The 15,606-nt window shown below is 34.6% G+C and overlaps 1 protein-coding gene across 1 annotated transcript; it reads left to right on the plus strand.

Annotated features, from left to right (window-relative positions):
* Window positions 1-739: 739 nt before the first annotated feature.
* Window positions 740-15,098, plus strand: LOC131944777 (protein SON). The gene is made up of 10 exons (XM_059305590.1): window positions 740-888; window positions 2,000-2,262; window positions 2,765-2,866; window positions 2,980-3,114; window positions 9,418-9,467; window positions 9,637-9,882; window positions 11,318-11,414; window positions 12,007-12,549; window positions 13,220-13,310; window positions 14,339-15,098. The coding sequence occupies exons 1-10, from the start codon at window positions 759-761 to the stop codon at window positions 14,470-14,472; spliced, it is 1,791 nt and encodes a 596-aa protein (XP_059161573.1). The 5' UTR covers window positions 740-758; the 3' UTR covers window positions 14,473-15,098.
* The last annotated feature ends 508 nt before the right edge of the window (window positions 15,099-15,606 follow it).

The following is a 15,606-nucleotide window of genomic DNA, read 5'->3' on the forward strand; positions in this document are numbered from 1 at the left end:
GACGATTTTTACCTCCCCCCCTTCCCTCCGTCACACGTCTTCACAAAAAGCCAGACCCCCCCCCCCCCCATGCAACGTTAAAAAATTTCTAAAAATAATTCTTGAGAAAGGAAACGGAAGTACTTGACACGGAAGTGTTCATAAATGAACAGTTTACGTGCAGGCGCCGTGGTTTCGCGTGAGACATGCTAATTAAAGTTTCTATGAGCCAAAAACCGACGAAGTGTTCGCTCCTACGTAATTTTTGGTGTGTGTCCGAAAAGTGTAAAACTAAAACCTAACATTTTATATCAGGTTTCTACATCCCAAGACACCCCCAAGGCCCAACCAACACCCCTCCTAACCTAAACCCTAGCCCAATGTTTTTCTAGCCTACTCTTCTTTTCTTAGTGGTTTCCCTTATGTAAGGAGTATAACTATGCTAGAATGCTTTTGGATAAAAATACGTGAGTTGTTTCCCTTTGAATAGAACCCATACAAATGAATACCGGGTCATTAATAAATTTGAAACAATTTATAACAATTAAATTAATTTAAAACATACATTATTTGACGTCATACAGTAAAACTTTACTAAAGTTACATATACTTTCTATAGGCCTATATGACATGTTTACCCTATAAAAAAAAGAAACCAGCCGTAACAACGAAACATAGATCTATCTAAATTGATAACTTACGTATGTTTGCAGAGATTTTCGGATATGCGTGTACGAAAAAAAAAAATAAAAATAAAAACTAAAAAGTTGCGGGAAACAATGGCTACGCTTGTAGATAAATTTGATATTATTAATCAAAGTTATTTTGATTTTTGTGTTTATATTTGCGTAAAATATACAGAGCAAGAGAACTGGGCCCTTCTTCAAGAACCTATGGAAATTCTCTCTGGTAAGCAACTCTTTATTTATTGAAATGTTTGATTAAGACAAGATATGAAATCCGAACACAAACACAACAACAGAGAGTGAGTGAAACAGAACGTAAAAGTAGAAATACAAACATTACGACAAACATTGACATTGATTTTGTTAAACAATTTTGTAGAATGTAGATTATTCTATCTAGTCCTATAGATTCTAGATTATAGAACATTCTCGGCTCGGCTGCAGCAACTACAGAATTCAAGTCCTGGGCTAGATTTCTTTTTCTTGTAGGCTACTTACTAGATCTAGATCTAGATCTACTTACTAGTACTTTAGTACTTACTTGTAGTCGTGTCTTGTACGTAGGCTTTATTTTTTATTAGGCCCTAATATTTTTATTTTAAGTTAACTTTTATAAATGGCTGCATCCTAGTCCTACCAACGAATATTATACTAGATCTATACTAGAATAGCCATGGCAGCTAGGACCCGGGTCCTTCCTTGCCCGCTATTCGGACCAGCCAATAGATTTGTTAAAATTTAGTTGAACAGTAGGCCTAACTTTTATAGGATACTGAATATATCTTGTGATTTTTTTCCTTGTAATTTCATAGATCTAGGGATCTTGCTTTAAATACCCCAAAAATATCATAGCAAACTCGAGTTTTATAGCCTATGCCGCACTATGGTATGAACTTCTCTGACCAAGCAAATGTTTAGCTCACACATAAAAATGTGGGGGTTTTTTATGTTTATTTTTTCTTCTGGTAAATGTATTTTGAATTTATAGGCCTATAAGTCCAAATAAAAAAAAAATAGGCCTATAAGCCCCTAATTGTATAAAATAGCTGATATAAAATAGCTGAATGCAGGTTACAGTCTACAGATCCCGGGCTTTTGGTGGTTTGTTTATATTATTGTTTTGAGTTTATATTTAACTCAATGCAACAAGCCCGCCGGTTGGTTGAGGCCACGACGGGGGGGGCGTTCTGACCGGGATTCAAAGGGACGACTCGAAATATAATCCAAGATATTTTTAAACTTTCAAAAATCTTAACTCTTCCTCCTCTCATTTGCCTTGCCGACAAATTTAGCTTTTTTTCTTTGACTAGTTTTCATATCCCTGCTTATTTCAGGTATCCTGAAGAAGTCAATCAACAGAGACTACCCAGGCAATAAGACAAGGTGCGACCTGATCATTGCCATCTTCAGTGTCAGACGGCTCATCTGGATTGGTCTGGAGCGATGGCCGGACGATCTGGATGAAGAAGTGCTGGAAGAAGTTTTTGAAATCATCAAGGACCTTGCTAGCACACTCAATGACTTACATAACTCTTTTAATGACAAGCCTGAAATAGCTGAGGTAGCTCGGTACTGCTTGTTCTACACATATGTATTCGTAAGTATTGTGAAATTTTATATTTTAACTAAAATTGTTTGAAAACATTAGGCCTATACAGTTAAAACTTCACCTGTTGTCATTGTTTTCTGTGTTTTTGTCACAATCATAAACACTTTTCCGGTGCATAATTAAAAATGTGCTTCTACATTCGAATATGCCTTTATTTTTATTTTCCTTCTTTAAATAAAATTTAGTTTATACATTTAGTACATCCAACACATTATTCAACTACATCTGTATCTTTAAGTTCTCCATAAATTGCTGAAGATACTGATCTCATAGGCTTGGGAAAATATGTTGAGGACAAAGAGAGTGGTGCGCTCGTGGGCATTTATATATTAGGATGAGAGTTTTTGTTGTTTTTCTCTTTTTTTGCCCCAAATACTAGGTTCAGATTTACATTAAAAATGTTGTTTATACTAGCTGAACTGTTTTGAAAAATCTTATTTTATTAACTTTGAAAATATTAACATAATATAAAATGTGTTCTCTTCTCTAGATACTACAGTTGTATCCAACACAGCAACAACAGCAACAAGAACCAACTTATGAGCAAATTCTAATTAACCTTCAGCACCTGATGAAAGATAAGAAAGAGAAAGTAAGGTTTAGACTTCAGATTTGGTTGAACCTTGGATAATTGAAATCTATATCAGTGTATATTTTGATTTTTAGGATTTTGTTTTTATACTTGTCTTTTTCTTTGAAATACAGAAACTTTTCAAAACTTGTCAGATGAACTCAAGGGAGCTAGCCAAAGTAGCTCCACATCCCAAACTCCTTATCCCAAACATTATCAGTTTGGTGCAAAAGATCTCAGAAACACTAGAAGTACCACTACTTCTGAAGGTAATTCTTTATTTCACACTTAAATGTTAATATTATTTATTTTTTTGTTGTTAAAGTGATGGATAAAAGTTTTAAATTCTTTTTTTACTTAAAAAATGTTGATTTTTTATAAATGACTTCAAAATTGAATTGTATAATTCTTTGTGTCTTGTTTTTAATTTTTTTTATAGCATCCTCATATTGCTGCAAAATGAAATAAAATGTACATTTTTAAACAATTTGATGTCATTTTTATCAACATGACCGAATTATCTCTTAAATTAGTTTATCTTGCTTTTTGTTTAAATTTTTTTGTTTTGTTACTTTATTTTGATTTACTTGGTCAATAGTTTTGACCTCTGCTAATGCTGATCACTGTTTTAAAACAACTCAATTCTGCTTTTTGTGTTGTATTTTCTGAGTTAAATTTCTCATTGTGAATGCTTTCTATGTAAAATTGGCGCCAGTTTTCCGACAGTTCCAAGTTTTTTTTCAACAAGGGCCTTGGAAGAGTTTTTGTTGTAGCTCTTTGGACGAGGTGCTTTTTAAATTTTTTTTTGTGGCTTACTGCTGATTGGGAGGATAAGACTTAGAAGGTACAGTAAATTGATTTGGGATTAAATATTAGATTAAAATGGTTTTAAAATGTTTAGACTCCCATCAAGTGTGATATGTCAGCTGATCAATTTATTAGGTAAATAATAAGATTAAACAGGAAAAGGGATGGGGGTTCTCATGATTTTGAATTAATAAGGGTTTTGTGCACTTTTACAATTAAAGAAATCGAAATGTTTAGCAGAAAAAGAACTCAAATGTATTTAAGATAAATGCTTTGATTTTTCTTGTTTGAAATATCTTAGCTAATTGTATTAAAGCCCTTAATAATTTAAATATCTTCAATATTGTAATACCAAGTCATTTAGTAATTGAGTTATCTTCTTTGTTTTAGTTAAACCAATTAATAATCTATTAATATTTTCAATGTAATATAACCACCCAGCAGTCAATAACTTAAGGATAATATCCATGAACCAAATCCATTAGAGTTATGCAGTTAAAGTAATTCAAATAATTTGTAGGTGTCTATGTTAAAAACCTTTCAACTAGTACTTTTTTCCACTGAGCCCTCCATAATCTGTAGGACAAAGTTCCTTAAAAAAAATTTAAAGTATCTACTTACTAAAACTTTAAATATAAGAAAAAGTTATTAGTAGTAAAACAATAAGTGTTTAAACAACAAACAAGAAAACACTTCAGTTAAGGCAGCTAAATGCAGTCAGTAATTTTCTCAGTTAACAAAGGCAACATTGTTCTAAACAGGGGCCAGGATTACAATCATTAAGTTAAGGCTCATTTAAATACTATTATCAATAATGTTAATACATGGTATATTGTACATTTAAAAATGCTTTATAACCTATTGATTGCCATAATTGGCATTCATTAATCTTTTCTTGTGGTAAAAATAATCTTAATACATTCAAAAACAGTATAATTCAAAAATTATAAAAATTAAACAACAAATTTCCAGTTTTAAATTCAATAAAAAAAAATTCCAGAAAAGAGAGTAGCTTTTATTTAAAAAAAAAAAGATATTACTTTGTGTTTAAATTTCAAGTGTTCAGTCACAAGTTATAGTTATGCAAGCAGGAAATTTGTATATATTTTATCTCTCTATAAACATAGCATACACTCAATTTGAAGGGAGTGTGTGTGCCTCAAACATGATGCTAGGGGAAGAAATCCAACAGAAATAAACTATTACTGCTGGCTAAAGCATACAAAATATATTTATCTTATAACTAATATGGGGTTAGAATTGTCTGACTGTATATCTAATGTATGATGCCATCAATATTGTCTGCCTGTAAAATCTAATGTATGATGCCATCAGAGTTGTCTAACTTTATTCCCTTACACCTCTACAGATGAGAGAAGGTGAGAGCTTGCTACAAGATGTTGTCAAGAACATTTCATTTTCAAGTTACCAAAAACTGAACAGTGGAGGAGGTAAAGGTAGATTGTAGTAGTACAATTTGTATTTGTCTTAATGACATACAGTCCCATGTAGATTGTAGTAGTACAACTTGTATTTGTCTTAATGACATACAGTCCAAGGTAGATTGTAGTACAACTTGTATTTGTTTTAATGACATACAATTCCATGTAGATTGTAGTAGTACAACTTGTATTTGTCTTAATGACATACAGTCCCATGTAGATTGTTGTAGTACAACTTGTATTTGTCTTAATGACATACAGTCCCAGGTATATTGTAGTAGTACAACTTGTATTTGTCTTAATGACATACAGTCCCAGGTATATTGTAGTAGTACAACTTGTATTTGTCTTAATGACATACAGTCCCATGTAGATTGTAGTAGTTCAACTTGTATTTGTCTTAATGACATACAGTCTCAGGTAGATTGTAGTAGTACATCTTGTATTTGTCTTAATGACATACAGTCACAGGTAGATTTTAGTAGTACAACTTGTATTTGTCTTAATGACATACAGTCCAAGGTAGATTGTAGTACAACTTGTATTTGTCTTAATGACATACAGTCCCAGGTATATTGTAGTAGTTCACCTTGTATTTGTCTTAATGACATACAGTCCCAGGTATATTGTTGTAGTACATCTCGTGTTTGTCATAATGACATACTCTTGAAATCTCTCTATTGTAACAATGATAAAGTATCCTATCCCTCAATTCTTTTATATGCTGGGTAAATTAAACAAACAGATCATTCATCTTTATATAAAAATGGTGCTTTGTTTGTTTTTTAAAATATTATCTCATAATGTGACCAAGTTGGCAAAGAAGTGGAGTTTATATTAGACAAGAATAATGACTGACTAGTTGTGTTAAACCCAGAATTAGGTCTGTCCCTGATACAAGTGGAGTTGATTGTGTAACATTTTACTAAAGACACAAATTATCAGTTTTGTGCATTAGTTAGTTGATTGTGTAATATTTCCTAAAGACACAAATTATCAGTTTTGTGCATTAGTTAGTTGATTGTGTAATATTTCCTAAAGACACAAATTATCAGTTTTGTGCATTAGTTAGTTGATTGTGTAATATTTCCTAAAGACACAAATTATCAGTTTTGTGCATTAGTTAGTTGATTGTGTAATATTTGATTAAAGACACAAGTTATCAGTTTTGTGCGTTAGTTGATTGTTAGCAGTCTTAAGCTCAATCATCAAACCACACTGTCCTATAATCTCAAGTCAGATTGTAGATAATTTATAGGCCAAGATGTATTGAGCAAGCTCTAGTTAATTTGTGGTCAGTGACTGACTTTGTTTTCTGTCACCAGGAGACTCAGCAAGCTCGAGTTCCCAGGATGTGGCTGATAGCTCAGGACTGGTCATTGAAAGCTCTACCTCGCTGGTGGACTCCAAGTTGAAGGAGTTGAAATCTATCCTGGACGGCATGATAGTGCTGGAGGATTGTGGGAATGATGTCAGCGTGACGCAGCGTGGGAGCCTTGACATGACGTCGCAGGAGAGTGAGGTAGTGACGTCACAGAGAAGTGGCGGCATGGGGCCAGGGAAAGCTGTTGACATGGCAGCTGTGAGGAATGTTGATATGGCAGCTGTGAGGAATGTTGATATGGCGTCTGTGAGAATTGTTGATGTGGCGCCACATAGAAATGTTGATGTTGCAGCAAACAGAAATGTTGATGTGATACCACATGATGTAGACCCAAACAAACAAAATGCTGACGTGGCACTACAGAGAAGTTTTGAATCAGCTCCTCAGAAAAATGTTGATGTAACACCGCAGAGTACTATTGCTGGGACACCATTTAGAAATGTTGAGATGACACCATTTAGAAATGTTGACATGACACCATACAGAAATGTTGAGATGGCACCATACAGAACTATTGAAATAACACCATATAGAAATGTAGATGCACCACCCAATCCCGCTAACTATGTGTCTACATCTTCATATTTACCTGAACCATCCCAAGCAGTTTTTACCCCCACTGCCAGCAACCAGTCACAGCTGACCCAGGAAATAGGTGACCCACACGCAAAGGTAAACAGCGCTGGGCATGAACCCAGCCCCCAGGGCAGCAGAAAACGCCAGCACATCCCTGTGGGTGAAAGCGAATCCGAGGCGGACCTGCGTTTCTTCCAGGGCCTGCTCCCATCCATCAATGAACTTGGCAGCAGAAACAAGCGCAAGTTCAAGCAAGCTGTGTCCAACCTGCTCTTTGATATGTTGGAGGATCAGGATAGTGTTGTGTAACCAGGTTTAGGTGGCTATTTTTGGTCATACTGTTGGTCACTGACTGTGTCAGTGTTTGATGTTGGTCACTGGCTGTGTCAGTGTTTGGTCACTGGCTGTGTCAGTGTTTGGTCACTGGCTGTGTCAGTGTTTAGTCACTGGCTGTGTCAGTGTTTGGTCACTGGCTGTGTCAGTGTTTGGTCACTGGCTGTGTCAGTGTTTGGTCACTGGCTGTGTCAGTGTTTGGTCACTGGCTGTGTCAGTGTTTGGTCACTGGCTGTGTCAGTATTTGGTCATACTGCTGGTAACTGATGGTCAGTATTTAGTCATACTGCTGGATGACTTATGGGTGAGGTTGGTCACTGGCTAATATTTAAAGGTCTTTCAGAAATAAAAAAAAAAGTATTAGAAATTACTTTTAAGATACTTGTCAGTATTTCCTTTTTTTTTCTTTTATTGTACAGTTTTTATTTTTACACATATCCAAGTGATATTACATACAAATATTTTAGACCCATGTGGCTAAAAATAAAGATTGTCATTTTTTGTTGTCTTTAATAAAAGTTATATGTAGAAATGATAATTATATTCAAGTGGTTATATGGTAACTTTTACATAATGTAGAAATTGTATATAGCTGTGTCTTAGTTTCTGTGACAACTGATCATGGACAGTAGGCAACTATGAAGCCACATCAATCACATTTTTTCTATTCAAATCACAGTTTAAATTAGTTATCAAGATAATGTTAGCTAATAAAGTCACAACAAATGTGATAATGTTAATTTCTGTTTTTTTTAAATCACAGTTTTAACTAGTAATCACAGTATTTATAGATAAGACTTTTATTATTCTGTTCCATACATTTCTTCATATGATTTTAAACTTTTTAAAGCAATACTTTTCCTCAACAAATTTTAAAACTACTTGCTTATCATAATGGCAGCCAAATTTGGTTTGTACATAAGATCCTATTTATGTACAACTTCACCTTTATTATACATGTTTGTAACTTTTGCAGGGAACAATTTTTTAAATTTATGTAAATTATTTATCTAATTATTTTATCAGTTCATTTTACATTTCATATATTCTTGATAAAAATCTATGTTTTGTATTTTATTAGTTTAGTGTTATACTTGAAACATTTTTGTAATTATTATAAATATATTATATTTTTAATGGTAGTAAATTATTTGCTTCTAACATTATTTGTATGTTGGACCATAATTGTTGTGGCAGTAATCTATTAATTGCTTGCATCATTTATAATTATGTCTTGAGCTGACTGTGATTAATTTCTAGCATGTGAACACTGAATAATTGTAATTGTATACAATCTTGTATTTTTAAAAATGTGTGATTAAAACTGTTATACACATTTTTTGTGTTTTTTTTTAATGAAGTCTGTTTATAAACATAAAGTCAAACTGATATTTATAAACATGCTTAAAATTATAAATAAATGGAGCATTAAGTTAAGTTCTGCGTCATAGCTAGAATCCATTGGGCAGGTGAAGTAGACCTCATGTTTCTTGACATCAGCTTATGTAGGGATGGTGTTGTTAGCACTATGCCTAGCTGCCTATGCTTATGTCATTGACCCATTAGCAGTTCAGATGGACTCAGGGATGTTCTAGTCATAAATCTGAGCAGTTCAAAATGGGAAGAAGTTCTAGACAGGATTTTTATAGTTGGCATTCAAAGTCTTGAGGCATACTATATAACAAAAAAGAAAATTAGAATAATTAATGGAAAGTGGTGGAATATTCTAATTTATCGGCTTAATAGCGGAGCTGTTGTTGACGTAATCACATATTCCAGATGTAACTTGGGAGCTAACATGAGACTAGAATTTTGAGAATAGAATTCAAAACTTAGTCTGTTTCGATAAATAACACATGTATATTATTATGTGTTAAACGATATTCAAAATCTAGCTCAGTGTGAAACAGATCTTTCAAAATCTAATTTACATTAAAGTGGATCTTTATGAAACCTAATACTATCTTTCAAATTGTTTCAGTTTGTAGATGGTCTGTACAAGTCTAACACTATCTTTCAAATTGTTTCAGTTTGTAGATGGTTTGTACAAGTCATCAGATTTCACACACTTTAACAACAGGTAACAAAAAAATATCTATTTACATTCGAAATTTTTTATCAAGCCATTACAAATATTTTAAATAAAAAAATCATTATTTATAGTGTTGAATGAATACTAAATAATCAAATAACTTTTTTTTTTGGTAAAGTAAAATTGCAGACTTTTAACTTGTTTATTTTCATTGTAGTGATGCCACATATGACTATAACCTGACATATGACAGTAATACGACACATGCCAGTAACACAACAGATGACAATAGTGAGAGTGACACTGACGCAACTGACGACTATGATGTAGCCGGTGGCAGTGTGGACGAGGGTCGTGTGTGTAAAAAAGCTGAGAGCCGTTGGAAAGAAACTTTTTACAAGAATCTGGGATTAGAAGCTAGAGATGAAAAGAAGAAACATGAGTCCCCAGTTGGGAAAGTCAGGTGAGTTGGGGGTGAAGAATGTAGAAATATGTTTTATGGTACCTTTCTGTTTTATATCTAACTGGGGTAGGGGAAAGTGTTTGAGGTTAAGATCAATAACTATGGTTAAGTGATACCTTTATTGTTATATATCTGACTGGGGTAGAGGAAAGTGTTTGAGGTTAAGATCAATAACTATGGTTGAGTGATACCTTTCTTGTTTTATATCTGACTGGGGTAGAGGAAAGTGTTTGAGGTTAAGATCAATAACTATGGTTAAGTGATACCTTTATTGTTATATATCTGACTGGGGTAGAGGAAAGTGTTTGAGGTTAAGATCAATAACTATGGTTGAGTGATACCTTTCTTGTTTTATATCTGACTGGGGTAGAGGAAAGTGTTTGAGGTTAAGATCAATAACTATGGTTAAGTGATACCTTTATTGTTATATATCTAACTGGGGTAGAGGAAAGTGTTTGAGGTTAAGATCAATAACTATGGTTAAGTGATACCTTTATTGTTATATATCTAACTGGGGTAGAGGAAAGTGTTTGAGGTTAAGATCAATAACTATGGTTAAGTGATACCTTTATTGTTATATATCTGACTGGGGTAGAGGAAAGTGTTTGAGGTTAAGATCAATAACTATGGTTAAGTGATACCTTTATTGTTATATATCTGACTGGGGTAGAGGAAAGTGTTTGAGGTTAAGTTCAATAACTATGGTTGAGTGATACCTTTCTTGTTTTATATCTGACTGGGGTAGAGGAAAGTGTTTGAGGTTAAGATCAATAACTATGGTTGAGTGATACCTTTCTTGTTTTATATCTGACTGGGGTAGAGGAAAGTGTTTGAGGTTAAGATTAATAACTATGGTTGAGGGATACCTTTCTTGTTTTACATCTGACTGGTGTATATGTTTTCTGGTACCTTTCTTGTTTTATATGTGACTGAGGTAGAGGAAAGTGTTTGAAGTTAAGATTAATAACTATGGTTGAGGGATAGAGCTTATGAGTTGGCTGCTGGGCTGGGGTGTTAAGGATGCCCCTGAGCCCACTCAGCTATATCAGGTACCTGGCTCTGTTTAGAGAGTGTGTAAAGGTTGCTGACCAGTTACCTTAATATGCCTTAATCAAAGATTCAGGCGATTGCTCCTTACTTTACCTGCCTTATTAGACTGTGAGGTTTGAAAACTGGGAATTTATCTTCTTTTATAATTTATGTTTAAGCTAATCATTACATAAGTCTTGTTATATCTCTTTACAATTTTTACTTGTTCTTTTTGGGTATTAACTTAATTTATTGTTGGCTGTAAAGTAGTACATCTTTGTTCAAAATTAGCACTTTTATTCATATATTTTGTTTTATAAGCGGATTTTAATAAAAAAAATTTTTGTACTTTGGTATTTCGACCCATAAAATAATTATCTTTTACCATCTATTAATTGTCCTACAGTAAATTGGATGCTGAAATAGCCAGGTTACATGGTCTTCAGCTGAAAAAACACGAGAAAGACAAGTTGTTAGAAGACAATCAACAAAAATCTAGAAAGGTAAGAAAGAAATACAAACATATATACCTGTCTCATGTTAACATAAACAAGGCAGCTGACTACACTATCATTTGAATGCTGGGGTAATTTCAACAGATGAACCAATTCATTTGCCCCAAATGTCTTGGACACAAATGGGATAAGATGATGATGATTTATGTATATAAATATATGTGTAACTGTGTTATATATAAATATGTATGTTTATATATATATATATATATGTATATATGTATATATATATATATATATATATATATATATGTGTATATATATATATATATATATATATATATATATATATATATATATATATATATAAACTTACCACAAAACACATAGCTCAAACAGTAACTTATATTCAGTAATTTATAGCACTAACATTAGAATATAAGAATAATTAACTCTTGCTTGATATTCATCAGACAGCTGTACAGATTTCTTGACTTTTAACCCCTGAAGATTTATATCTTTAAGCTATATGGAAATAAATAAATCTTGGTCAAGACAGTATAGATGTCTTTAACTGAACAACATTGCTTACATTAGAACAAAATAATTGGAATACTTTCAATGTCTTTTATTGCTCAAGGTCCAAGAGCTCAGGTCACCAAGTGCATCACCTTTAAAGAACCAACACAATGGCACCACCCACACACTACAGAACTCAAGCAGGAGGTCAAGGTCACCTGGTTCGGCCCACAGAAAGCACTTGTTTGCCAGCTCGTCCAGTAGGTCAAGGTCACCCAGCTCACCCCACAAAAGACGAAGAAAAGATCACTCACCCAGTAGTTCAAGGGCCTCCAGCTCACCCCTGAAAACACACAAGGTCGACACCTCGCCAAGTTCAAGGTCGTTGAGCTCACCTCACAAAAAACCAACAGAAAAGTCACCTAGAATGTCAAGGTCATCCAGCTCCCCTCATAAAAGTCAGCAGCGGAACACCTCACCCAAAAGTACACAGTCATCTCACTCACCTTACGTAAGGCTGTTGGTTCAGCACTCACCTAGAAGGTCAAGGTCCCTTAGCTCCCCTCAAAAAAGGCAGTTGGTTCATCACTCACCAAGAAGGTTATCGTCATCAAGTTCCAGCTCAGCAGATTCTACACCCATGCATTTCAAGAGAAAACTTGATGTAAGTTTTTTTTTATAGGTATAACCTGGTGTGTAGCTAATAAATCCACCAGCTGACCAGTTAAATAGTTTTAAACATACGGCTCTAACCCAGTTGGTGATTTCATTTTTCATAAGCAAAAAAGTGATCTCAAAAACAAATGTCCGCTTTATCTGCATGTTAAGACTGGGATGTGTGGTTTGGTGGTAGAGTGCTTGAATGTTAGCCTGAAGGTCTCAAGTTAGTCGATCTAGCTCTGATGGGTATCTAAATCTTTTTAGGGAAGGTAAAGTGCGGACCACGCTATCCTTTCATATGCCTGTGGATCATTAGTTCTGTAAGACCTAGTGTTCTTTTTCACACTGACTAGAGTCAGTTATACCTCGCTAACCATACTAAATTCTAATGGGTACTATACTTAAGGAAGGCATAGGAGATGGGACTAAGAGTATAACAGCACTATATCTTGATATTCAGAAATTACAGACACAAACTCTCCTTTATCTGCCCTTTTAAAGTTATACAAGAAAGGAAACACCTGCTTTTTAGAGATTTGAAAGTTGCTGAAATGTTATGAACTAGTTTACTTGCTACAAAAATCAATAATTTTGTTTTAAGATGTAAGCTGATTGCCTTAGTTAACCACACATTTAGCTGACCACAGTTTTTACTAGTAACTCCTTGATTACAGATGTCACCAAAACATTCAAAAGGCAAGCGGAGAAAGTGGACCACAGCAGAAGAGGACAGTTTCATCATCCAGACTTTAAAAACTGGAGAAGGTTGGTGTCCATCTTGTCCAGCTATTTGTCCATCTTGTCCAGCTATTTGTCCAGCTATTGTCCAGCTATTTGTCCATCTTGGTCAGATATCAGTCCATCATGGTCAGATGTCTGTCCAGCTATTTGTCCATCTTGTCCAGCTATTTGTCCATCTTGTCCAGCTATTTGTCCATCTTGTCCAGCTATTTGTCCATCTTGTCCAGCTATTTGTCCATCTTGTCCAGCTATTTGTCCATCTTGTCCAGCTATTTGTCCATCTTATCCAACTATGTGTCCATCTTGTCCAGTTATTTGTCCATCTTGTCCAGCTATTTGTCCATCTTGTCCAGTTATTTGTCCATCTTGTCCAGTTATTTGTCCATCTTGTCCAGTTATTTGTCCATCTTGTCCAGCTATTTGTCCATCTTGTCCAGCTATTTGTCCATCTTTGTCAGATGTTGGTCCATCTAGTCCAGCTATTTGTCCATCTAGTCCAGCTATTTGTCCATCTAGTCCAGCTATTTGTCCATCTTTGTCAGATGTTGGTCCATCTAGTCCAGCTATTTGTCCATCTAGTCCAGCTATTTGTCCATCTAGTCCAGCTATTTGTCCATCTTTGTCAGATGTTGGTCCATCTAGTCCAGCTATTTGTCCATCTAGTCCAGCTATTTGTCCATCTAGTCCAGCTATTTGTCCATCTTTGTCAGATGTTGGTCCATCTAGTCCAGCTATTTGTCCATCTAGTCCAGCTATTTGTTCATCTTTGTCAGATGTTGGTCCATCTTGGTCAGACGTTGGTCCATTTTCATCAGACGTTTGTCATCCATCTTGGGCCCTTAAATATTTGGGGGTGGAGGCTAACTAAAATTTTTGGGTGGGGATGAGGGGGCTTTTGGACCTTGACCAGTGTGTGCCGTGTCAAAGACAGTTTGTGTCCCTTATTGAAGACAATCTGTGTCCCTTATTAAAGACAATCTGTGTCCCTTGTTAAAGACAGTCTGTGTCTCTTGTCCTGGCCCCTGCTCAGTCTCTGTCCTATCCTTCTCCAGGTCGCTGGGCCGAGATCAAAGTTCAACTGGGCACCTCCAGAACCAACAAACAGCTGAAAGATAAATGGAGAAACATTCCGCCCTCTAGAATAAAGAAAGTTGCCAAACAAAATAAGCTGACATTTACCAATTGATTGGTTATTGTAATAGCAATGTCAAATTGATTGGATGATATTTTTAGTACATTTCAGTGATTGGCTGGTTATTTTAGTATTACAAATTTATTGCATGATTGAGTATATTTCAAAGTGATTTAATGGTTGTTTTAATAATATATTTCAATCTGATTGGATGGTTATTTTTAGAATCTTTTCAAGGTGATTGGTTGGTTAGTATATTTTAAATTTAAAGTGGTCAAGTGCATTAGTAAAACCAAAAGTGTTACAGTCTGTAGCCATTCATATTACAACATGTCATCTTTCCCTATGGGTTTTAGTGTACCAGTACCATGTTATAAGAGTCATTGTTTTACTAAGTTGGTTGTAAATATTCCTGAACAAACTTGTCTTTCTTTAAATACACAACACTGTACGTCAGAATGCTGCTTATGAGACGTGTCGGTATTATGTATGTATGTATGTATAATAAAGAGAGATGTGCCTTTACTTCAATCTTTGACTAGCAGTCTCTTTTAAACTATTTTGAAAATGATCTTGTTCTCTTTCACTGTGGTTAAGGCGATTACTGTACCATACCTTAGAATTTATTGATCATAGTAAATTTGTAAGTTGTATTCCTTATGTCAAATCAAATATTTATGAATACCATATTATGTCAAAATATAATAAACATGCTTTTTCTTTCTAAAACCTATAACTTGTAGTACCAGATGAAATATGCTGTAGACTAACATGTGAAATGGTTGTTTATTTTTTTTTTTTAGGGGAGATGTATTTAAATATAAGGATTTCGATTTTTTTGTGAGATTATGCTAATCTTATAGCAAGCAGTTGTACTGTAAGGATATTTTTTTCTAACGTCAACAAATAGGAAGAGAAATTAGTTGTCCAGCTTAAGGGGGGGGGGGGGGGGGGTAAGGGATGAAAATATTTGCTGTTGTTTAGATATCCACCGATAAAAGTAAAAACGCACGAGCTAGTCAAGCACGTACAACTATCAAAAGTGACTAAATTTAATGCTCGAGCTAGCCTTTGCACGTGCGTCTATCAACATTGACAACTACTCGTTCCAAAGACGTCGACAAACATTCCATACCAGGTTGCACTTAGCGGAGCTGGTACTTTTTAGCAGCCAGACGCGAGGTGGGT

The sequence above is a fragment of the Physella acuta genome, unplaced genomic scaffold (genome assembly GCF_028476545.2).
Source record: "Physella acuta isolate Inbredline_101_S28 unplaced genomic scaffold, ASM2847654v3 ptg000508l, whole genome shotgun sequence".
NCBI lineage: Eukaryota > Metazoa > Mollusca > Gastropoda > Physidae > Physella > Physella acuta.

Bases quoted from the DNA above. Each gene is read 5' to 3' on its own strand.
- LOC131944777 (XM_059305590.1), top strand. From the start codon at position 759: ATGGCTACGCTTGTAGATAAATTTGATATTATTAATCAAAGTTATTTT. The intron at 3,115-9,417 runs GTAATTCTTTAT...AAATTGTTTCAG, and splicing joins AAGTACCACTACTTCTGAAG to TTTGTAGATGGTTTGTACAA. The intron at 9,883-11,317 runs GTGAGTTGGGGG...ATTGTCCTACAG, and splicing joins TCCCCAGTTGGGAAAGTCAG to TAAATTGGATGCTGAAATAG.